The sequence below is a fragment of the Bos indicus genome, chromosome 16 (assembly GCF_029378745.1).
Source record: "Bos indicus isolate NIAB-ARS_2022 breed Sahiwal x Tharparkar chromosome 16, NIAB-ARS_B.indTharparkar_mat_pri_1.0, whole genome shotgun sequence".
NCBI lineage: Eukaryota > Metazoa > Chordata > Mammalia > Artiodactyla > Bovidae > Bos > Bos indicus.
The window spans coordinates 52,706,784-52,728,774 of record NC_091775.1 but is presented as its reverse complement, the minus strand read 5'-3'; the positions used below and the strand labels follow the sequence as shown (position 1 = coordinate 52,728,774).

Sequence of the window (21,991 nt, the reverse complement as noted above, 5' to 3'; positions counted from 1 at the left end):
AGAAAAGGGATAATAGGCTACCCACTCCAGCATTTTGGAGCTTCCCTTGTGGCTCAGCTGGTAAAGCATCTGCCCGCAAAGCGGAAGACCTGGGTTCGATCACCTGGTTGGCAAGATCCCCTGGAGAAAGGAAAGACTACCCACTCCAGTATTCTGGCCTGGAGAATTCCACGGACTATACAGTCCATGAGTTCGCAAAGAATCAGACACGACTGAGTAACTTTCACTTTCATACACACAAACACACTTTTTAAAAAATCGAAATCTGTTATCCTTCACTCCACAAGTACTCAAGAAACAATCATTTCAGGGAAGCAGAGCACACAAAGTTCCAATTTCCCTTTTCTGGCCAAAGCAACAAGCCTAAATCTTCACATAAGCCACAAAGAAAGCTGCAGGAAGCCACGCCTTAGACAACGACCAGGCACTAGTTTCTCAGCTAGTCACTGCCTCAGTCACACCCTTGCTGGAACTAGAGTCTGCGCCGGTTCTCTTAGCCGAGGGGGCACCGAGCCCTAAGGAACCGGAGCCCGCTTGATAGCGGATATTCGGACGCCTGGGTTCAAGCCTCGAAAGCGGAAGGAGGTGGGGGGCGGGGGGCGCCATTTAGGCTCCCGCCGGAGAGAAAGCATCCGTAGCAAAAGACCCTCGCAGGGACTGGCGCGGCGAAGAGACTGAGCCGGGTCTGAAGTTTCCACCGCTACCAGCCAAGCACTGCAAACCAGCCGTGGCTGAGGTCACCTAGCAACGAGGAGCCTGGAGCGCGGACGCCAAGCATTGGTCGGGCGAGTCATGTATGAGGCACCACTGGCCACTGGGAGATTACGCTGCAGGCACGTGATGCGGCGCCGGCGCCTTTCTGCTGGGCTCTGGGACGGCGGACGTGGAGATGGCGGCAGCAGGGGAGTCTCCTGGGGTTTTAGCCCTGGTCTTGTAGGACATCCTGGCTTTGACTGCCCTGACCGAAGAGAAACGCAACCACCAGTTGAGCCTTTTCTGTAGTAGAGCGATGAAACGGTTCTAAATTACCTGCGTTAGGCTAGTTTGGTCGTGCAGGAGCGTTTCCTCTTAGGCTCGTTAGATGGCTGAAATCTGCCTTCTGAAACACAAAGTTCTGACCAACTGGTTTAAGACCAGCAAATGTTAGGATGGCAAGAAGTTTCTTGATAAATAAGGGGTGAAAATTAGGGACATAAAGGATATTGAACTGGAAAGCATATTCAATTCTGGTTGAAAGAGATACTGCATCTGGGGCAAGGAGAGTATTTTTTTGGAAGGGGGCGGCGGGGTTGGGGAGATTGTCTTGCCGAAGTAGTTATTGAAAAGGTAGAATTACCTTGTGAGTTTAGAGAACTAAATCAGCTTTTCGTGAGTGAGGAGATTGAACCTAGTTATCCACACGTCAGTTCATGAAGTGTTAAGTCCCCGGCATGCAGATCAGGATGTGTGGACAGCCTTTTCCCAGCCCCCACCCCCCCACTCCACCTTCTCCACCCCTTCCAAAGGCCAGTGAGGCCTGGCAAAACAAAACAAAAACGTTGATTATGAAAGGGACTTGAGAAAATAACAGGGATGGCCCAGGTCTTCTTTTTAAAAACTGCCCAGGAGGTTGTTGGCTATCCTTTCATTGTAATAAATTTGCCTCTAGCAAGCAGAAAGGGCTTTAAAGTACTTTACCTACTTTACATACTGTAGTCTTTTGAGTCTTCTTTCATACCCCCTATCCAATGCATCAACAAGTCCTGTTGGCTTTACCTTCAAAATGAATTTAGAATCTGATTATCTCCACTTTCCCCTACCTTCACAGCTACCACCCTGGTCAGATCCCCTATGATGTTTCACTTGAGTTATTGCAATAGCTTTCTAACTTGTCTATTCTTGCATTCCTTCACACGTCAGCCAAAGTGATTTTTTTTAACATGCATGTCACAACATGTCACTTCTTTGCCAAACAAGCTCCAGTGGCTTCATGTTTCAGTCAGTAAAAAGCCAAGGTCCTTTTTGGGCTTTCCTTGGTGGTCTAGTGAGGAAGACTCCAAACTCCCAATGCAGGGGCCTGAGTTCAATCCCTGTCAGGAAACTAGATCCCACATGCCTCAATGGAACGTTTAAATGCTGTAACAAAATACCCCACATGCTACAACTAAGACCCTGTTAGGGAAATTAAAATGAAGTCTCTTTCAGGCTTCAGAAGCAGGAAAGCAGGTCTTTGGCCTGCCTTGATACTGACCAGATTCCATGTCTGCCTGTAAGCACAGCAAGTCAGGTGGCTTTAGATTTTTAAAAAAGGAATGGGTCTTGGAATTGTCTGGAAAATCTAGTGACTCACAAGGTGAAACAAACAGTATTGTGAAAGAGTTAAAGTAAAACCAGAGTTGCATTTTTGTGCACAAACTGATGATGATATCATTTTGTGGCCTGGGATTATAAGAAGGAGCCCCTCCAAACTGCAGTTTGAGGTCTCACCCATGGAGTGGACATGTCACAACATGTCCTGCCTGGGACCTTTTCCCAGCTGGGACTCCAGATTGCCATTAAGGAGGGACTTCCTAGTGCTGTTCAAGTATGGATGTTGGTCAGCTCAATTTGGTGATATATGTGCTGTTACTTGTTTCTATTGTTCCTGTTTCTCTTATTTTTTTTTTGTTTCTCTTCTTTTAATGACTATATTGAAATTAAGTCAAGTAATCCTCTATTATAAAGATTGAAATTTTTTATTGTGTGTAATGATAAATCCTTCAAACTTAAAACTAAAATAAAACTTTCAGCAAAACAGCCAAGTAAATAAAAATGAGTGAAAAATTTAAAAAACAAAAGCCAAAGTCCTTTCAATTACCTATCACATGATCTGGTCCCTTGTGCTCCTATCCACTTCTTGGATCCCTTCTTGGGAAGGCACCTCCAAAAGTGCTATTCCTCATGTTTCTTGAACAGGGCAAGTATGCCTCTGTGTTTAGGTCTTTACACTTCCTATTACCTTAGCTGAATGACACAGGTGTCCACATGATGTATGCTTTCACTTAATTCATCTGCTCAGATGTCACCTTATAAGACCGACTTTCTGTGACCAGAAAGCCTGTGTAAAGTAGCAAAGTGTGCCCCAATTCCCCATTCCCTCCCCAATTCTCCCTATTCACTGCTAGCTTTTTTTGTTGTCTGTAGTACTTATCACCAGTTTACACATTCTATATGTTGTCTGCTACCCTCTACTGAATGTAAGCTACATGTGAATGTGCACTTCATCTTGTTCCCTGCTGTACCACCACTAGTTCCTAGAACAATGTCTGGCATGCAGTAGGTGGTAATAATCCTTTGCTGCAGAAATGAATAAACAGTTTATGTCCAGTAAGGTTCTACTACTGATTATGCTGAGTGGATCAAGGCTGCTTTGATGGCTAAAGGACTTTGGAACATATCCACAGTGTTGCAACTATTCTGACATTGGCAGTGCCCACCCTCAGAATGCTTTGTATCAACTTCATATCTGACAGTTGGCTCTACACTCTTAGCCATGACACCTAGGATTCCTCCACAATTTTAATGTGGTGTCCTAAGAAGAAAGATACTCACGTTTTTCCTGTAAAACCAAGAGTTTCTTGAAGAGGAAGGAAAAATAGAAAAAAGTAGTTTAACTGCCAAAGTGAGTACTGAACTAGATATATCAAGGATAGATGAGCAAGGCCCAGCTCATCTGTCAACAGAGTATGTAAAGTAGATTTGTGTCAATCCAGAAGGCTCTTGGGAAAATTGACCTTCCCCAACAAGTTCCCTGAAGCTGAGAAATCTGCAGCTAACAACTTACCCCTGGTTAAAATGCAAATAGCCTAAGAGAGATTATTTTGAGTTTCTGCTGTCACTACTACCTTAGTGTGAATTGGTCTAAATCCTAAATCCTTTCTTAAGAGCAAGTTTTGAAAAGGCAAGTGAAGAAAGCAGGAACACGTGAGAAGTAAGAGAAACAATTGGGGAGAACATTCAGGAGCCAAGGAAGGAGTATAAAGTTGAGCTTGCCAAGGACAAACTTTGGCCTATTTTGTGGCTTTGCCCAGGGCTGAATCTGGTAATCAAAGTACATATTGATCTCTAGATCCAAACCTCTGAGTAGGCAAATTATGGTGCTTGAAATTACAGCCATAATTACCTGAAATGTTTTGATAGCCCAGTGAGTACAAGGTGCATCAGAAAGGAGGAAGAGTTGACCTAGAATGTAGTGGGACTGGAAACGCTATCAGATTTTAGGAAAGATAAGTGGGAAAGGAAGGAGGCATTGCATTATACATATGCACATGATCCCAGCCTAAGAAACAGGAAACCGAAACAGGTTTTGTGCTAATGTAAAATGAGTAGAATGGAGCACCACCATCTGCTATCAGCTAACATGCCAGGAAAAATAAGGCAAGACAGGCCTCTCTGAGCAGCCAGGAGCTGATAAGGACAGTAAGGTTATTTTGGGGTTTGTTTTTAAATTAATTCATTGTTTATCTATTTGGCTGCTCTGAGTCTTAGATGCAGCATGTGGGATTTAGTTCTAGTTGAACCTGGGCCCCCTTCATTGGGAGCAAGAGTCTTAGCGACGACTATCAGGGAAGTCCCAGGAGGGTAAGTTTTAAAGAGCTTTATTTTTTTTAAATGCAACCACCCTCACCAGACACCAAGTTTGTCAGCACCTTGATCTTGGTCTTCCCAACCTCCAGAGCTATGAGAATTAAATGTTCAGTTCAGTTGCACAGTCATGTCCAACTCTTTGTAACCCCATGGACTGCAGCGTGCCAGGCTTCCCTGTCCATCACCAGCTCCTAGAGATTGCTCAAACTCATGTCCATCAAGTCAGTGATACCATCCAACCATCTCATCCTCTGTCCCCCGCTTCTCCTCTTGCCTTCGATCTTTCCCAGCATCAGGGTCTTTTCCAATCAGTCAGCTCTTCGCATCAAGTAGCCAAAGTATTGGCATTTCAGGGTCTTTTCCAATGTTTAAGCCAAAAAAAAAAAAAAAGGCACCCACCACTATTGAAAAAGTACTTACAGTTGCTGCTGCTGCTACGTCACTTCGGTCGTGTCCGACTCTGACCCCATAGACGGCATGCCATAGACGGCAGCCCACCAGGCTCCCCTGTCCCTGGGATTCTCCAGGCAAGAACACTGGAGTGGGCTGCCATTTCCTTCTCCAACGCATGAAGGTGAAAAGTGAAAGTGAAGTCTCTCAGTTGTGTCCGACTCTTCGCGACCCCGTGGACTGTAGCCTACCAGGCTCCTCCATCCATGGGATTTTCCAGGCAAGAGTACTGGAGTGGGGTGCCATCGCCTTCTCCAGTACTTACAGTACTTGGGAGATTTAATCCCTATTGTGTGGAATTTCAAAAATCAACTAAGGTAGATACCTTTACTGATTTGTTATTTCTAGGACAGAAGAATTAGGTAAGAATCTATTCAATAGTCATAGACAGCAACTTGCTGGCAGTGACAAAACAGTGAGGAAAGTCAGGGTTTTGGAGGACAGCAAGGTGTCCCCACCTTTAAAGTACAGGTACAGCGTTTGTGTTCTATTCAAGTTGTTTTCATTCTTCAAGTTTCTTCCACTTTGGAGAATCTGCCACTCACTAGCTGAGAGAACTTGGGTAAGTTATTTAAAATTCCCATACCTGTTTCTTCCTTATCCACGAAGTGAGAATGAATACTAATTGTTCCTTTCTCTGAGGGCTTTTTAAAAAAATAATATTTATTTATTTGTCTCTGCAGGGTCTTAGTTGTGGCATATGGGATCTAGTTCCCTGACCAGGGATCTAACCTGGGTCCCCTGCATTGGGAATGAGGAGTCTTAATCACTGGACCCTGATGCTGGGAAAGAGTGAAGGCAGGAGGAGAAGGGGATGACAGAGGCTGAGATGGTTGGATGGCATCACCGACTCAGTGGACATGAGTTTGGGTGAACTACGGGAGTTGGTGATGGACAGGGAGGCCTGGCGTGCTGCAGTCCACGGTGTCCCAAAGAGTTGGACACGACTGAGCGACTGAACTGAACTGAATCACTGGACCACCAGGGAAGTCCTCTCTGAGGGCTTTTAGAATGATAAAAAGAGGTCTCACAAGCAGCAGTGTAAAAAATAATGGTTAAAACTGTGGACTGCAGCCTTCCCTGGTGATCCAGTGATTAAGACTTGGCCTTCCAATGCCGAGAGTATGGGTTTGATCCCTGGTGAGGGAGCTAAGATCCCACATGCCTCACAGCCAGAAAACCAAAACATAAAACAGAAGCAATATTGTAACAAATTTAATAAAGACTTTAAAAATGGTCTCCATCAGTTCAGTTCAAAAAAACACTGATTACCCAAATCAGATTGCCTGGCTTTGGAGCAGCCATTTACTATTTGTGTGTACTTGGGCAAGTGACTGTCCTCTCTCTGCCTCAGTTTCTTCATTTGTAAAATGGAGGTAATACCTCAAAGGATTTTTGTGAGGATTAAATGACTCAACCCACATAGCACACTTAGACGAGTGTCTGGCACAAAATGAGCATTTGGTAAGTGTCAATCATTTGCAAGGGTCTAAAGGTTCATCTAATCAAGGCTATGGTTTTTCCCGTGGTCATGTATGGATGTGAGAGTTGGACTGTGAAGAAGGCTGAGTGCCGAAGAATTGATGCTTTTGAACTATGTGTTGGAGAAGACTCTTGAGAGTCCCTTGGACTGCAAGGACATCCAACCAGTCCATTCTGAAGGAGATCAGCCCTGGGATTTCTTTGGAAGGAATGATGCTAAAGCTGAAACTCCAGTACTTTGGCCACCTCCTGTGAAGAGTTGACTCATTGGAAAAGACTCTGATGCTGGGAGGGATTGGGGGCAGGAGGAAAAGGGGACGACAGAGGATGAGATGGCTAGATGGCATCACTGACTCGATGGACATGAGTCTGGGTGAACTCCGGGAGTTGGTGATGGACAGGGAGACCTGGAGTGCTTCGATTCATGGGGTCACAAAGAGTCGGACACGACTGAGTGACTGAACTGAACTGAACTGACTCACAGCAATGATCATGGGACTTCTTGGTAGCCCTGCTTGTCTAGGCCTTGTCCACACTACTCCATCCTACCTTAGAATTCAGAACCAGAGATGTATGAAGCTATTTTCAGGCACAAGTAGCAGAGGTGCAAAGTCCATCTCAAAGAGCAGAGTGAGAGAAGTGGGAGGAGTCAGATTCCAGGGGACAACTTAGCAGAGTCCAAAAGGGGTGAGACCCAAGAGGGAAAGGAGCTAATTGGTGAAAAGCTGTGGGCTTATATTGGTTAGGATTCTTTCGGTTGCAAATTTTGAAGAACAAAATGGTTCAGGGATAAATGTATCCACTCAAATGCCCATCAGTCACAGAATGGATAAATGGTGGTATAGTCCTCAAACAAAATGTTATACAGCAATGAGAATGTACAAGCTATAATTATATGCAATGATGTGGACAAAACCCACTTAATGCTGCGTGAAAGGCACACCCAAGACTACATGCTGTGTGAGTCCACTTACTTGTGGTAGAAAAACAAGCAAACTAAAACTATGTTGTTAAAAATCAGGATATTGGTTACACTTGGAGCCGGTAGAGATGTTACAGGGAACACTGGACTGAAACTGCCCACCCTGTCCAGGCACCATAGTAATAATTTGCATGAGTTGTTTTGTAACAGGAGGTCCTAGTAAGGAGCCTTCCCTGGTGGCTCAAAAGGTAAAGAAACTGCCTTCAATGTGGGAGACCTGGGTTTGATCCCTGGGTTGGGAAGATCCCCTGGAGGAGGGCATGGCAACCCACTCTAGTATTCCTACCTGGAGAATCCCCATGAACAGAAGTGCTTGGCAAGCTACAGTCCATGAGGTAAGGAACACAGAACTAACAAGGCACCACCAACTGGAAGAACTCGGGAAAGGTCAAAAGGAGACACCACATGTCCTATCAAACTCCCAAAATCCTCCTTGCTGGAATCTATCTTGGCTGAACAGAGAGAGCACCACAAGGAAGGACCCTGAGTCAGAGCGATTGGCCAGAGACACTCAATTTTCCTGGCCTTTTCCTGCATCTGTGTGACACAGTTCCAACCAGATGTAAGCAAAAACCTGCAGGGGGTACTTCTGGACAAGCCCTTGCTTGAACAAGAAAAAAATGCACGGAGTGGAGGCAGTGAGCCATAACATGACCCTCAGGGAAAGGCAAAAAGTCTGCAGAAATACTAGCCCTTGTACTCCCCAGGTCGGTAAGTGCCCAATATGCTACTGGAGATCAGTGGAGAAATAACTCCAAAAAGAATGGAGTCAGTTATGGGTGTGACTGGTGATGGAAGTCAAGTCCAATGCTGTAAAGAGCAATATTGCATAGGAAGCTGGAATCTTAGGTCCATGAATCAAGGCAAATTGAAAGTGGTCAAACAGGAGATGGCAAGAGTGAACATTGACATTTTAGGAATCAGCAAACTAAAATTGACTGGAATGGGTGAATTTAACTCAGAAAACCATTGTATATACTACTATGGACAAGAATCCCTTAGAAGAAATGGAGTAGCCATCATAGTCAACAAGAGTCCGAAATGCAGTACGTGGATGCAATCTCAAAAATGACAGAATGATTTCTGTTCTTTCCAAGGCAAACCATTCAATATCACAGTAATCCAAGTCTATGCCCCTACCAGTAATGCTGAAGAAGCTGAAGCTGAACGGGTCTATGAAGACCTACCAGACCTTCTAGAATTCACACCCAAAAAAGATGTCCTTTTCATTATAGGGGACTGGAATGCAAAAGTAGGAAGTCAAGAAATACCTGGAGTGACAGGCAAATTTGGCCTTGGAGTACAGAGTGAAGCAGGGCAAAGGCTAATAGAGTTCTGCCAAGGGAACGCACTGGTCATAGCAAACACCCTCTTCCAACAACAAAAGAGAAGACTCTACACATGGACATCACCAGATGGTCAACACCGAAACCAGATTGATTATATTCTTTGCAGCCAAAGATGGAGAAGCTCTATACAGTCAGCAAAAACAAGACCGGGAGCTGACTGTGACTCAGGTCATGAACTCCTTATTGCCAAATTCAGATTTAAATTGAAGAAAGTAAGGAAAACCACTAGACCATTCGGGTATAACCAGAATAAATCTCCTATGATTAAACAGTGGAAGTGAAAAATAGATTCAAGGGATTAGACCTGATAGAGTGCCTGAAGAACTATGGACAGAGGTTCATGACATTGTACAGGAGGCAGGGATCAAGACCATCCCCAAGAAAAGGAAATGCAAAAAGGCAAATTGGCTGTCTGAGGAGGCCTTACAAATAGCTGTGAAAAGAAGAGAAGCAAAAGGCAGAGGAGAAAAGGAAAGATATACCCATTAGAATGCAGAGTTCCAAAGAAAAGCAAGGAGAGATAGGAAAGCCTTCCTCAGCGATCAATGCAAAAAAATAGAGGAAAACAACAGAATGGGAAAGACTAGAGATCTCTTCAAGAAAATTAGAGATACCAAGGGAACATTTCATGTAAAGATGGGCACAATAAAGGACAGAAATGGTATAGACCTAACAGAATCAGAAGATATTAAGAAGAGGTGGCAAGAATACACAGAAGAATTATACAAAAAAGATCTTCATGGCTCAGATAATCACGATGGTGTGATCACTCACCTAGAGCCAGACATCCTGGAATGTGGAGTCAAGTGGGCCTTAGGAAGCATCACTATGAACAAAGCTAGTGGAGGTTATGGAATTCCAGTGGAGCTATTTCAAATCCTAAAAGATGATGCTGTGAAAGTGCTGCACTCAATATGCCAGCAAATTTGGAAAACTCAGCAGTGGCCACAGGACTTTCTGGAAAAGGTCAGTTTTCATTTCAATTCCAAAGGAAGGCAATGCCAAAGAATGCTCAAACTACCACACAATTGCATTCAACTCACACCCTAGCAAAGTAATGTTCAAAATTTTCCAAGTCAGGCTTCAACAGTTCGTGAACCATGAACTTCCAGATGTTCAAGCTGGGTTTAGAAAAGGCAGAGGAACCAGAGATTAAATTGCCAACATCCATTGGATCATCAAAAAAGCAAGCGAGTTCAAGAAAAACATCTATTTCTGCTTTATTGACTATGCCAAAGTCTTTGACTGTGTGGATCACAACAAACTGTGGAAAATTCTCCAAGAGATGGGAATGCCAGACCACTTGACCTGTCTCTGGAGAAATCTGTATGCAGGTCAGGAAGCAACAGGTAGAACTGGACATGGAACAACAGACTGGTTCCAAATCAGGAAAGGAATAGGTCAGGGCTGTATATTGTCACCCTGCTTATTTTACTTATATGCAGAGTACATCATGAGAAACGCTGGGCTGGATGAAGCACAAGCTGGAATCAAGATGGCCAGGAGAAATAACAATAACCTCAGATATGCAGATGATATGGCTCAGAGGTGAAAGCATCTGCCTGCAAGGTAGGAGACCAGGGTTCAATCCCTGGGTCAGGAAGATCCCCTGGAGAAGGAAATGGCAACCCACTCCAGTATTCTTGCCTGGAGAATCCCATGGACGGAGGAGCCTGGTAGGTTACAGTCCATGGGGTCACAAAGAGTCAGACACGACTGAGCGACTTCATTTTCACTTTCACCACCCTTATGGCAGAAAGTGAAGAAGAACTAAAGAGCCTCTTGATGAAGCTGAAAAAGTTGGCTTAAAACTCAACATTCAGAAAACTAAGATCATAGCATCTGGTCCCATCACTTCATGGCAAATAGATGGGGAAACAATGGAAACAGCAGTAGCTGATAAGTACCAGTCTTCTTCACCCCACCCACTTCTTCCACCTTCTGTCTTTATTTTTCACAGATAACCGTCCTCCTCCTTTACAGAGAACCATCTATAGTTGGTCTTTCGCTTACTTTCTTACCCCCCAATCTATCCACACTTACCAGCATCCATAGCTATCTTGATCCCTCTTCCCTTTCTTTAAAACAGAAGAGCGTGTTCCTACTCCCTGGGGAGTGGTGGAGTAAATGGGGAGATGCCAATCTTACATACATTGTGTCTTCCTCTTTCTGTTTCGGTATTCTGACTCATCCTCATGTTTTGGGCTTCTACTTCTCATCAGTTACGTGTCCTTAAATAGGCCATTAAAGTAGCACATATTTTATCCGGTGGATTCTAAGCTGTGCCCAATAAAGTTACTGCAGTGGTGCTGGGATTTGCCAGCGAGAGACAGTCCTGGTGAATAGAAGGAAAACTATTCACGAGGCAGGGAGACGGAGCCTAGGAGGAACTGAAAGTCAGTGTGGCAGGAGGGAAGAATGCAGAAGGGGCTCAGGAGGCAGGGCTGCAGAGGAAGGCAGGGGCCAGTGAGCTGGGGTCCTATACACTAGATAGGGTAATAATTTTGGTTTTAACCCTAATCATCATCAGAAGAAGAAAAGCAAGCTCCCTGAGCCTCAATTTCTACGTTGGAAAATATGTTTTAGAACTATCTGCTTGGTTGTCAGTCTCCATTATCAGCTTCTGAGTTCCTTAAGGGCAAAGGCTTTTCTTTTTACGCATTTCTGTACCCACGTGGATATTTGCCAACTAGCACTCAATAAATGCCTGTTGGATGAATAAATGAGATTTTTGGAGTCCTCCAAAGGACTTATTAGGCCAAGCGATGAATAGTTTTGCCTTTCTCCTCATCCCTTTCCGTGCCCTCATCCTTCCATCTTTCCTCCCACGACGCCCTCCAACCTTTTCCTGCTTCCCGCCTCCCCGTCCCAGCCCCGCCCCTTCGCTGCGTCGCGAAGGCGGAGCGGGCCAGGCAGGCTTTACGGCATCCGCGTTGCGGCGGGGCGGGGCGCCGGGAGGCTGGCGCGCTTGGCGGCAGCGGTGGGAGGCAGGCCGGCAGGCAGGCAGACGGAGTCGCAGGCGGGTGGTGGCGGCCGTGCTTGCTGGTGAGGGCGGGAGGGAGTGAGTCACTGAGCGTGTGTGAGGGAGGGAAGGAGCGAGCGAGCGGGCGGGCGAGCGAGCAACCCGCGCCGTCAGCCTGCAGCACCAGCCAGGCCCCGCCGCCGCCCCGTCGCTCCGCGCCGAGGCCGGGCCGAGCCGAGCTGGGTCGGGCCCGGGCCATGCTGCTCACCGTGTACTGTGTGCGGAGGGACCTCTCCGAGGTGACCTTTTCCCTCCAGGTCGACGCCGACTTTGAGCTGCACAACTTCCGCGCTCTGTGTGAGCTCGAGTCCGGCATTCCCGCGGCTGAGAGCCAGGTACGCTGGGCAGCGATCGGGGCCTCCCTGCGGAGCTAGCCCTCCCGCCTTGGGGCCTCACGCCCTCCCTTTGCTGCTCGTGAGGAATTGGGGGGGTGGAGGGGAAGCAGGATGGCCATTCCCAGCCCACCCCCGCATCCGGGAGAGAGCTGGAATGGGGAGCTGCCCCCACACACCCCGAGGTTGGGGTGGGGTGCTGGGGGAGGGAGCAAAGAACCTGACCGCATACGCACCCACTGCAGCCTAAGAGGCGCGTGGACTGTGGGGCGCGTACCACCTTTTGGCTCTTTGGCCCCTTCTCTAATTTCCTGAGTTTGGGGTGTCATCGCAGACCTAAGAAGAAGCCGTAGGTTTGCGAGAGTTTATACATCCTGCTTCCCCAACCAGAAATACCAGTTTAGGTCTCTGTGGTAAATGTTCACCTGCTTTTTTGGAGAGGGCTCCTGCCTAAGTAAACTTAATTTACCTTTAAATATAAAAATTTACGCTCTAAGTGAAAGGAAAAGTTTGAGACTTGCACCGTCTTGTTTTGAAGCCTTTGGAAATGCTCTTTTTCCCTGTCACATGAGTTTCTGGTTAAATTATTTTTTTTAAGTAATTATTAGTTCACCTGTACTATTTCTCTGGTCTCTTCCCCCGTAGTGCGTCAAGATCCCTTTCTTTTAGATCCCAGTTCAGAGTCTGGGTGAGTTCAAAGCTCAGTACTTTTTGAGGATAATAGCTTTAAAATGGGCCTTAGTGTGACTGGGTTGTTTCATTTCCCTTACCCTGCTGGAAAGAAATTTGGCTGCTCCTACATTTTAAGTAAGCAAAGTAATTTCTTCTCAGAAAATGTGTGGGGTCTGCCACCAAACAGAATTGATGACTATAACTCCGTGGCCGTCACACTAAAACATCTAAATCCTGAATTGATAAGTGGACCTTGAAGGACATAGTCTAAACATTAGTAAAATTATAGAAGTCGTCCAAGGCCCCAGAAGGTAAATCTTGATTTCCTACTGCAGTTATGAAATAGTTCCAAAAACTTTTGCCTCATTACAGCTTGTTCTGCCCTGTGTTATGGTAAACAAATGTGTCAATATTTTGTTCAGAAGTAAGTATGATTCCTTTACACTTTGAACTTTAGAATGTTGGCATAAGCTGAGTATCAGGAAAGACTTTATTTTGGGTCACAGGATGTCACTCAAATTGACATTCTGGCAAAATATACAAAGATATTGGTAAAAGGGATTTCTTGGAACTTCTGTAAAGGCATCCAGAAAAACTCAGGATCCAGTTCCTGTCTGTGAATCCCTCAGCTACAGAGCTATAAAACAACAGTTTAAGTGGGGAGGGAAAATCAACTCAGAATTTTTAAGGTGGCTTTTTCAGTTTTTCTCTTCCCTCTGGCTGTTCTTTTTACCCTGCTTACAATCACCAGTTAGTAAGTGGACTAAAAAAATGTAAATTGATTTTGTTGTTGGGCTTGAGAGAAGACAAAGATTGTGATTTCTGTATTCCTGCACTTTTTGAAATTGCTGTAGCCAAAAATGTAAATAAAGAGAGGGTTAGAGTCAAAGACGATTAATTGTATGGTCAAGGCACGCACTGTCCTGCCAGCGTGGCAGGTTTGAAATACCTTGCTAATTGAACGTTTAGGCTAACTCCAAATTCTTTCTTATTCATCGTCAGTGTTTTGGCATTTACTTCCTTCCCAAGCCAAATTAGCATATGGAAACCTGGGCTCCGACTGGTGTTAAGCCTGTCTTAAGTAGCCAGTAAACAACTCCTGTTTTTCAAGTTTCTTCTGTTGGCTCCATTGTAACCTAATACAGTGTCTATTTTAGGATGTCTGGTGGTCGGTTGTCTTTCAGTTGCTTGCCCATCAGGCAGGAACAGGATCCACCCTAGACATTTGAGTCATTTCCTTTCACCAAATCATAATAGTAAACATCATTGTAGTTTTTGTACACATATATATCATTTTCACTTCCTTGGCGTATTCCCTTCCACTGCGTTACCTCCCAGGGTTCTCCCCTGTTTCTCACCTCCCCCCACTCCCTCTCAGAGTTCTCCTGGTCTCTTTACCTTTACTGTCCTTATTTACCTTCTCTGTTCTCATTCCTTCACCTCCATTTCTGATGCCGTTTCTAAAGGAATTTTTTTTTTCTTGTTCCTGACTATTTCTTCCTGTCACTGTGTTTTCAGACCACTGGTCTGCAAACATTTTTGCTTACTTATCCTTCTAAGTAAAATGTTTTGAAATATTCATCTTTGTGATACATATAATTAATATATATGAACTAGTGGTATATGCATAATATAAATGCATGTATATTACATGTATGGATATATAATAGCTGTAAACATCAGTTACATACATGAAGTAATACGTTAGGTACAGTATAAACAGGCCCAGGATAGAATTTAAGGAAGGATAAACTTCCTTAAAATGGAAATGAAAATTCTAATATTTTCTATTTTCTTCCTGCATCCTTGAAGAACTATCTTGAATGTCTGACCCACATTAAAGATCACTGGTTTATATTTCAGTTTTTCAAGATTGGCATGGATTGTGCATGAGGGTACAATGGGAAAAGGTGTTAATTTTTAACAGCTCTAGTCGTTGTAATAGTTATAATGCAGTGATAACAAATTTAGAATAGACACAATCTCTACATGTGATTAAAGCTGGGCATGTTCCATCTCTTAACACAAGTGTGGGCTTGGAAGCCAGGCATGGCCCTGTTTGATGCTTTGATGCAGACTTGGCTGGAGAAATTTCAAACAATTATAGGAACTTAACTTCACTTGCAATTAATATCTTTGCATTTTTGAAACATTGTTATAATTTACCCCTGTAGGTGGCATGTGGTTAACAAAAAAAAAGTGTGCAAGGTGTGTAAGTACTCTCAAATGAAAGGCGTATTTAAATACCAAATAATAGCAGTAACTGTATGATCCTGGAAATGAAGCTGCATACAGCATGTTCTGTGGTTTGTAAAACACTATTTTAAACCAACAGAAACTGAAAATTGCTTTTGTAGCTGATTTTGGCATGCTTGTTTTCACAGGTAGTTTTCATATATTTCTTTTCTGTTAAATACTACATGTTCATTACTTGTAACATACACAAAAGGAGAAAGAAGAACACTATTATTTATTACCTAATAACTCAGATAGCTGCAGTTTACATCGTAGTATATTTTTTCCTAAACTTTTTTCTTCTTATAGTTAAAATATATCTTTTAAACATGTGGCCTGAACTATAGTAAACAGTTTCATCCCTTACTTTGTTTAGTCAAAGTACATTGTCAACATTTTCCCGTAACACTTCAATTTTTTTTCTTTCATTTTTTTTTGACTGCGCTGCACAGCGTGTGGAAGTCTTAGTTCCACAACCAGGAATTGAATCTGTGCCCCCTGCAGTGGAAGCTCAGGGTCTTAACCACTAGAATGCCAGGGAAGCCCCTCCCATTAACATTCAGATCCTCACAATTTATCATTTTAATGGCCACATAATTTATCATCATATAGATGTATTGCAATTTATTTAATAGTTTCCCTATTGCTGGGCTGGAGAAGGCAATGGCACCCCACTCCAGTACTCTTGCCTGGAAAATCCCATGGATGGAGGAGCCTGGTGGGCTGCAGTCCATGGGGTCGCTGAGGGTCGGACACGACTGAGCGACTTCACTTTCACTTTTCACTTTCATGCATTGGAGAAGGAAATGGCAACCCACTCCAGTGTTCTTGCCTGGAGAATCCCAGGGACGGGGGAGCCTGGTGGGCTGCCGTCTATGAGGTCACACAGAGTCGGACACGACTGAAGCGACTTAGCAGCAGTAGCAGCATTGCTGGGCATTTTAATTGGGGGCATGTGGAACCAGTTTTGAATAACATTTCCATGGATACCTCTATACTTAAGGCTTTGTCCCCATTTCTGATACAGGATAAATTCTTAGATATGAAATTGCCAGATTTTTGAGAGGCTCTTAGTAACTGTTGCCAAATTATCTTCCAGAACCGTTGTAAAAGTCAAGCTGACTGTTAACATTGGGTAGTATGTGTAGATCACTTGGTATATAGTGCATTTTCAGTTAATAGTAGATACTATTATGAAGCTGTTCAAATTTGATTCTAAGGGTTTTGTGGCTGTTTTATGATCCTTAATGCTAGAAATGTATTGTTATGATACCTGTTGATTGATTGAAGTTGCTCATTCAGAGACCTGGAAACTTGACATCCTACTTAAAGGTTCTGGAGTCATATTAATTAGTCTATCACTGAATGTTGGCTAAGATGAGAATTCAATCTGCAGGGTGTCTACGCTGGAGCAAGTACTAAGAGTTGTGCCAGTTTTGGAGATTAAGGCTTGTAGTTGTATAAATTTTCCTGTTGTATGTTCTTATAAATGGCAAAACTTGAATTTTGAGCCTTATAATCTTTGAGCTGCATATTATGAATGGTAGAAAGCATCACCAGTGCCATTATCAAAACTTGTTTTGACTGGTAGAAATTTGAACCCATTTATCTCCTGGAGTCTCATATTAAGTTGAAAAATCATTCAGACTTATTCTGGGACATTGGTTGCAGAATAATTGTTTCTTAGATTCTTAAGCCTGTTTTAACAACAACAATAACAACAACAAAAGTTCTTTGTGGCAGTTATAATTTCAACTGAGCTGCTATCTCATCTGTGCCCTTGGACTAGAATGGTATACATCTGCTGCTTTGTCAGTATGGAGAATGTTTGCTCCTTACCCACATTCTCCAGTCTAGTGTTTTTAGGAAATTGGAGCAGATAGCAGTCTTCCATATTTCATGTACACGTTTGAGGGTAGTGACTACCTGGTTCTTACATTTTTATTGTTAGATTAGGCCACCTGCTTCTTAAATTATGTTGTCCACTGAGGAAAAACTGTTTAGCTAAACAGTGATGGATTGATGTATGGCACTGTAAAATGGGAATCCAAAGAGTGAGGAGTTGCCAGTGCTCCTTTCTTCCTGTTCAGGGCAAGGGGTGCATTGGACAATGGATGTGTTTTGATCCTCTGGTGAGTAGGGGCCTTTACTGGTGCGTGTGTACGCGCTCAGTTGTGTCCAACTCTTTGCAACCCTGTTGACTGTAGCCCGCCATGTTCCTTTGTCCATGGGATTTCCCAGGCAAGAATTCTGGAGTAGCTGCCATTCCCTCCTTCAGGGGATCTTCCCAACCAAGGGATCGAACCCACATGTCCTTTATCTCTGTGTTGGCAGGCAGATTGTTTACCACTGAGCCACCTTTAGTGGTGATGGGTGGCTTAATAGCCCTTGGAAAGGTCACCCAGCTAATTCACCAGGCCATGTTGGACTTCTGTTTGGGAAAGTTGTGTGTGGTTCTAGGGGAGAGTGTGGCTGTAAAGTCAGGCAGATGTGGTTCTAGTCCCAGTTTTCTTAATAGCCTTGGAGCCTCAGGTCACTTAACTGTATATCAAATGGGACAGTTAATGTCTGTTTCATAAGATGGTTGTGAGACTTAGGCAAGAGAATATGAGGATTAAGCGAGAAACTGTGAGAACCTAGTGAGACGCTGGCTCTGGTAGGAGCTCACCCAGTGTTAGCTGTCTGCTGTTTTAATATGGCTTTCCGTGGAGTACTTACAGCCTGAAGAAAATTCAGTAATCTTGTGGAATGGAGCATTCAGATTCTCCTGAGTTTGATTTCTTTGAGTAGATAAGTAAATGTTCTTTTATAAAAAGTGCAGTTAGAACCTGCTGACTGATCACGTGTCTCTAAATATACTGGTAGTTGAGTTTCTGACCCTGGAAAATTGAATTTCTTACCCGATAGGCCTTAGGCCACTAGTACCTCCATTATGGTTGCTTCACAAAATCGAAGCCCCTCTGTTGGAGCTGGCTGCGTAACGTTTCTCTTGGTATGCTTCTTGCTGCACACCTCAACCCAGGACACTTGTCACTTCAGATTTGTGGTGGTTTTTAAAGCAGTCCCAGAAGTCATACTATGACTCTCAGATTGTATTGCAAACCATCTGTGTTGATTCTGGTGTACTTTTACTATGAGATGCGTGCTTAAGTGGGCTTCCCAGGTGGCTCAGTAGTAAAGAATCCACCTGCCAGTGCAGGAGACGAAAGACGTGGTTTGATCCCTGGGTGGAGAAGATCCCCTGGAGTAGGAAATGGCATCCTACTCCAGTATTCTTGGAGAAGCCTGGGGCCTGTGGACACCACTAAGCAACTGAGCACAGTACACAAGGTGCTGATTAAGTAGGGGAGTGTGAATAGGTTGATAGAATAACAGTTGCGATCTGTTGTAACATGTTTAAACTTTGCATGTGAGGGTAATAACTAACAATACTTTTTCTAGTCCTGGACAGAACTTATAAAATAGAATTCAAGCTACAAACTCTGCAAATCCTTTTTTTTTTGGCTCAACCCCGGAAGTATTTGATTTTGGAAGCAACTAAATTCAGTTTTTTCTTCTATTTCTTATGTAAGTGCAGATTCTGAAAGCAGATATGGCAGATTTTTTTTTTCCCCCAGTTTAAATCCTCTATTTTTCATGTTCTGTGTCAGGCAGTTTTGCTGTGACAGCTATGAGGATATGTGAGGAAACACTGTAAAATGGTAGTATAGCAGAAAGACGGGGAAGGGACAGCTGTGTGTAGGTATGATTATCTAGCCCCAGCTACATGCTTGACAAATGGAAAATGTGAAGCCCAGACCAGTTGAGTGATGGGGGCCTCGTCAGAGTCAGGACAGAACGCAGGTTCCTCAGTTTACCAGTGGCCTCCTGGAAAGTGAATCATTAGCGAGAAAACCATTCAGAGCCTCTGTTTATTCTGAATACCTCTCTACGGAGTAGGTCATAATGCAGGGTAGGCTTTTACGTTCCTTCATGGTAAAATCAGTGTGTCCGTTGTGTATCTCTTGTTCTTTTCACAGCCCGTTGTTTCATCTGTTTTTGTGCTCTCAGGCTTTCTTCAGTGTTTGATTGCACATCATACAAATATTTTTATTATTGTACATCCCTGATCCTTTTTTCCATCTGTGTTTAATTGTGCTTTCTGAATTTCTTCCGCTTTTCTCTTCTACTCATAAACATAAGAGTGATAAAAGTTTGAGGATGGTTGAAGAAAAGGAAGAACTTACTATTTGCAACCTCTCAGACTTGCCAAAGTGGAGAGGATTTAAAGGTGGACACATGAGGGGGTACTTCACTGGTGGGCCAGTGGCTAAGACTCCCAGAGCAGGAGGCCCGGCTTCAGTCCTTGGTCAGGGAACTAGATCCCATTGGTGCTGCAACTAAGACCCAGCACAACCAAATAAAAAAGAAAGAAATGGACACATGGGGATGTCATGTCTTGCAGCGTGACTGGAATTAACGCTGTATCATATTTTTGAAAGTTGCTAAGGGTAGATCTTAAAAGTTCTCATCACAAGAAGAAAATTTTTATAACTCTGTGAGGTAACAGACGTTAACGAAATATATGGTGATCATTTTACATTACATACGTATATCAAATTATCATGGTGTACAACCAGAACTAATACAGTATTGTATGTCAATTATATCTCACTAAAACTTGTGGATGGGGAGTCAACATATTATTTAATAGTTTTGTAGTTATCATCCCCAGAACAAATCATTCCCATTTCCCTCTCTGCTAAATATTAAATCTAAAATTGTCTGCCTCCCTTAGATCCATTTGTCCTTTAATTCAGCTAATACTTGGGCATTATTCCTCTTCCAGGCCCCTGTTCTAGGCAATTTGGATATGGTGAAAAAAGCAAAGTTCTTGTCCTCGGAGTATCTTACTTTTTCATGGGGTAGAGAGACCATAAAGAAATAAGTATATAATATGGGAATTGAGGGTGTGTCTTAACTAGGGTCATTAGGGAAGGACTCTGAAGGGATAAAGTTTGATCAGAAACCTTAAAAAAAACACCAACCTGGGAAAGAACATTCCTCAGGTAAAGAGAACAACAAGTGAAACAGCCTTGAGGGGGAACTTGCCGGTGTTATTTGAGGAACAGCAATCATGGTATGAGATGAGGTTGTGGGGAGCCAGGGACCAAACTGTTTGTTTGGGCCTTTACGGGAAGGATTTTGGCTTTTATTCTAGGTGTGATGGGAAATGGTTGGAGGGTTTGAGCAGGGAGTGGCATTCTCCAATGCAGAGGAAAACTGTGGTCTTTCTGTTCTGTGCTGTGTTACTTCTCAGCGCTTTATACTATTCAAATCTTTTCTGGTTGTAGATTGTCTACGCTGAAAGGCCTCTCACAGACAACCACAGATCACTGGCGTCTTACGGCTTAAAAGATGGCGACGTTGTGATTTTACGACAGAAGGAGAATGCAGACCCTCGACCTTCGGTGCAGTTCCCAAGTAAGGCAGCTTGTAGTGATTTCACAGCCCTGGCAAGCGTTAGTAGATAGCATAGTTCCAGGTCTTGGATTCGCCTTGGATTCAGACTACAAGGATACAAATCCTGACTGTGCTGCTTGCTTGCTGGGTAACTGTGGACAAGTTAACTTCTCTGAGTCCATTTCCTCACCTGTAAGACAGGTGCTGTAATTAACCACAACTCCTAGAGTTGATGGGAGAATAATGCATGTGAACCTTCAGCACAGAGCAAGCCTTCTCAGTAAACGTTAGGCTCTGTTGTTAGCAGCCGTCATTTTGTCCCGGGAAGGACTTGCGAGGCTGCAGGTGCCTGTGCTTCGTGGCGGGCTTCTGCTGCTTTGTGTCTGGCCGCCAGTGACAGGCCTTTGCTGAGCGTTTCACAGTCAGCCAGGCACTTGTGCCCACATTTCATCCCATAACTGTAATAGGAGAAAAGATATCTCTTGACATTTCTTAACCATTAGCAGATGAAGCTCTGATTTTTAAATAATCATTTCCAAAGTTGCATAGCTAGTAAGTGACAGCACAGGATTTAAAACTTGGTGTTTTCCCCATTACTCTGAGCCTTATGAACATTAAGCAGTTGGACCACCAAGTTCTGTTTTTTTCCCACCAGCTTTGTTAATCATGAAAAAGAAACTGTTATTTGTTTTAGACACTACATCTAGAATCTGTGCATTGAGAATTAGGAAGTTTCCATGTCCTTGAAATAGTGTGCAGAGTTGTGTGTGTATCTGTGCATTTGATGAGGAGATGGTCCATAGCTTGCTTCAGATTCTCAAAGACGTTTAGGTGTCTGGGTGAGGAAAGACTCCAGTTTAGAACGCAGTGCTTCCATTCAGCCTGAAACTAGAGCTATGGGAGACCATCAAGTCCTGTTCCTTTCATTTCTGAATAATGTTATTCCCTGGGGGTTACTGTTAAACTTTAGAGAGAGAAGTGATTGAGATATGCCCGTCAGTCAAACCCAAATCTTCCTCTGGTCAATTTGGTGAAATTGTTAGTTCTGGAGATTCACTCGTTTTTTTTTTTCCCTGACTGTGCCACAGGATCAAGAGATGCCACTAGATGGGGGAGGGGAGGCAGTCTGGTCTATAATGTAGACAGGTTTTTTCAAAATTATTCTGAAGTGAGTGGACTCTCAAGATAACAGTTGAAATGAAAATTTCTCAACCCATAAGGAGGACCCACCCAACCATATATGTTTTGCTGGTTGACCTAGATTAGCTACTGCACAAAGATTATCTTATTCACTTCACTTTGTCCATTGGCTCAGAGTTCATGTGCATGTATACATACACGCACACACACTGCCCGCTGAGGTCGGTTTGACAAAAAGTGCCTAGTTGAACCCATGCTAAGAGGCTGAAACTTTACACAT

At 43.7% G+C, this 21,991-nt stretch overlaps 1 protein-coding gene across 4 annotated transcripts in view; it reads left to right on the top strand.

Annotated features, from left to right (window-relative positions):
• Positions 1 to 11,892: 11,892 nt before the first annotated feature.
• Positions 11,893 to 21,991, top strand: part of DDI2 (DNA damage inducible 1 homolog 2) — a 43,338-nt gene continuing 33,239 nt past the window's right edge. For 2 of the 4 annotated variants that reach the window (XM_019976178.2, XM_019976182.2), the window contains exons 1-2: positions 11,945 to 12,225; positions 20,463 to 20,592. In XM_019976178.2, the coding sequence (XP_019831737.2) occupies positions 12,088 to 12,225; positions 20,463 to 20,592 (268 nt within the window). In that variant the 5' untranslated portion in view covers positions 11,945 to 12,087. Of the gene's footprint in view, positions 11,914 to 11,944; positions 12,226 to 12,270; positions 13,206 to 20,462; positions 20,593 to 21,991 lie in introns of those variants that run through there. The other 2 variants (XM_070768452.1, XM_070768451.1) reach the window with 2 other exon arrangements.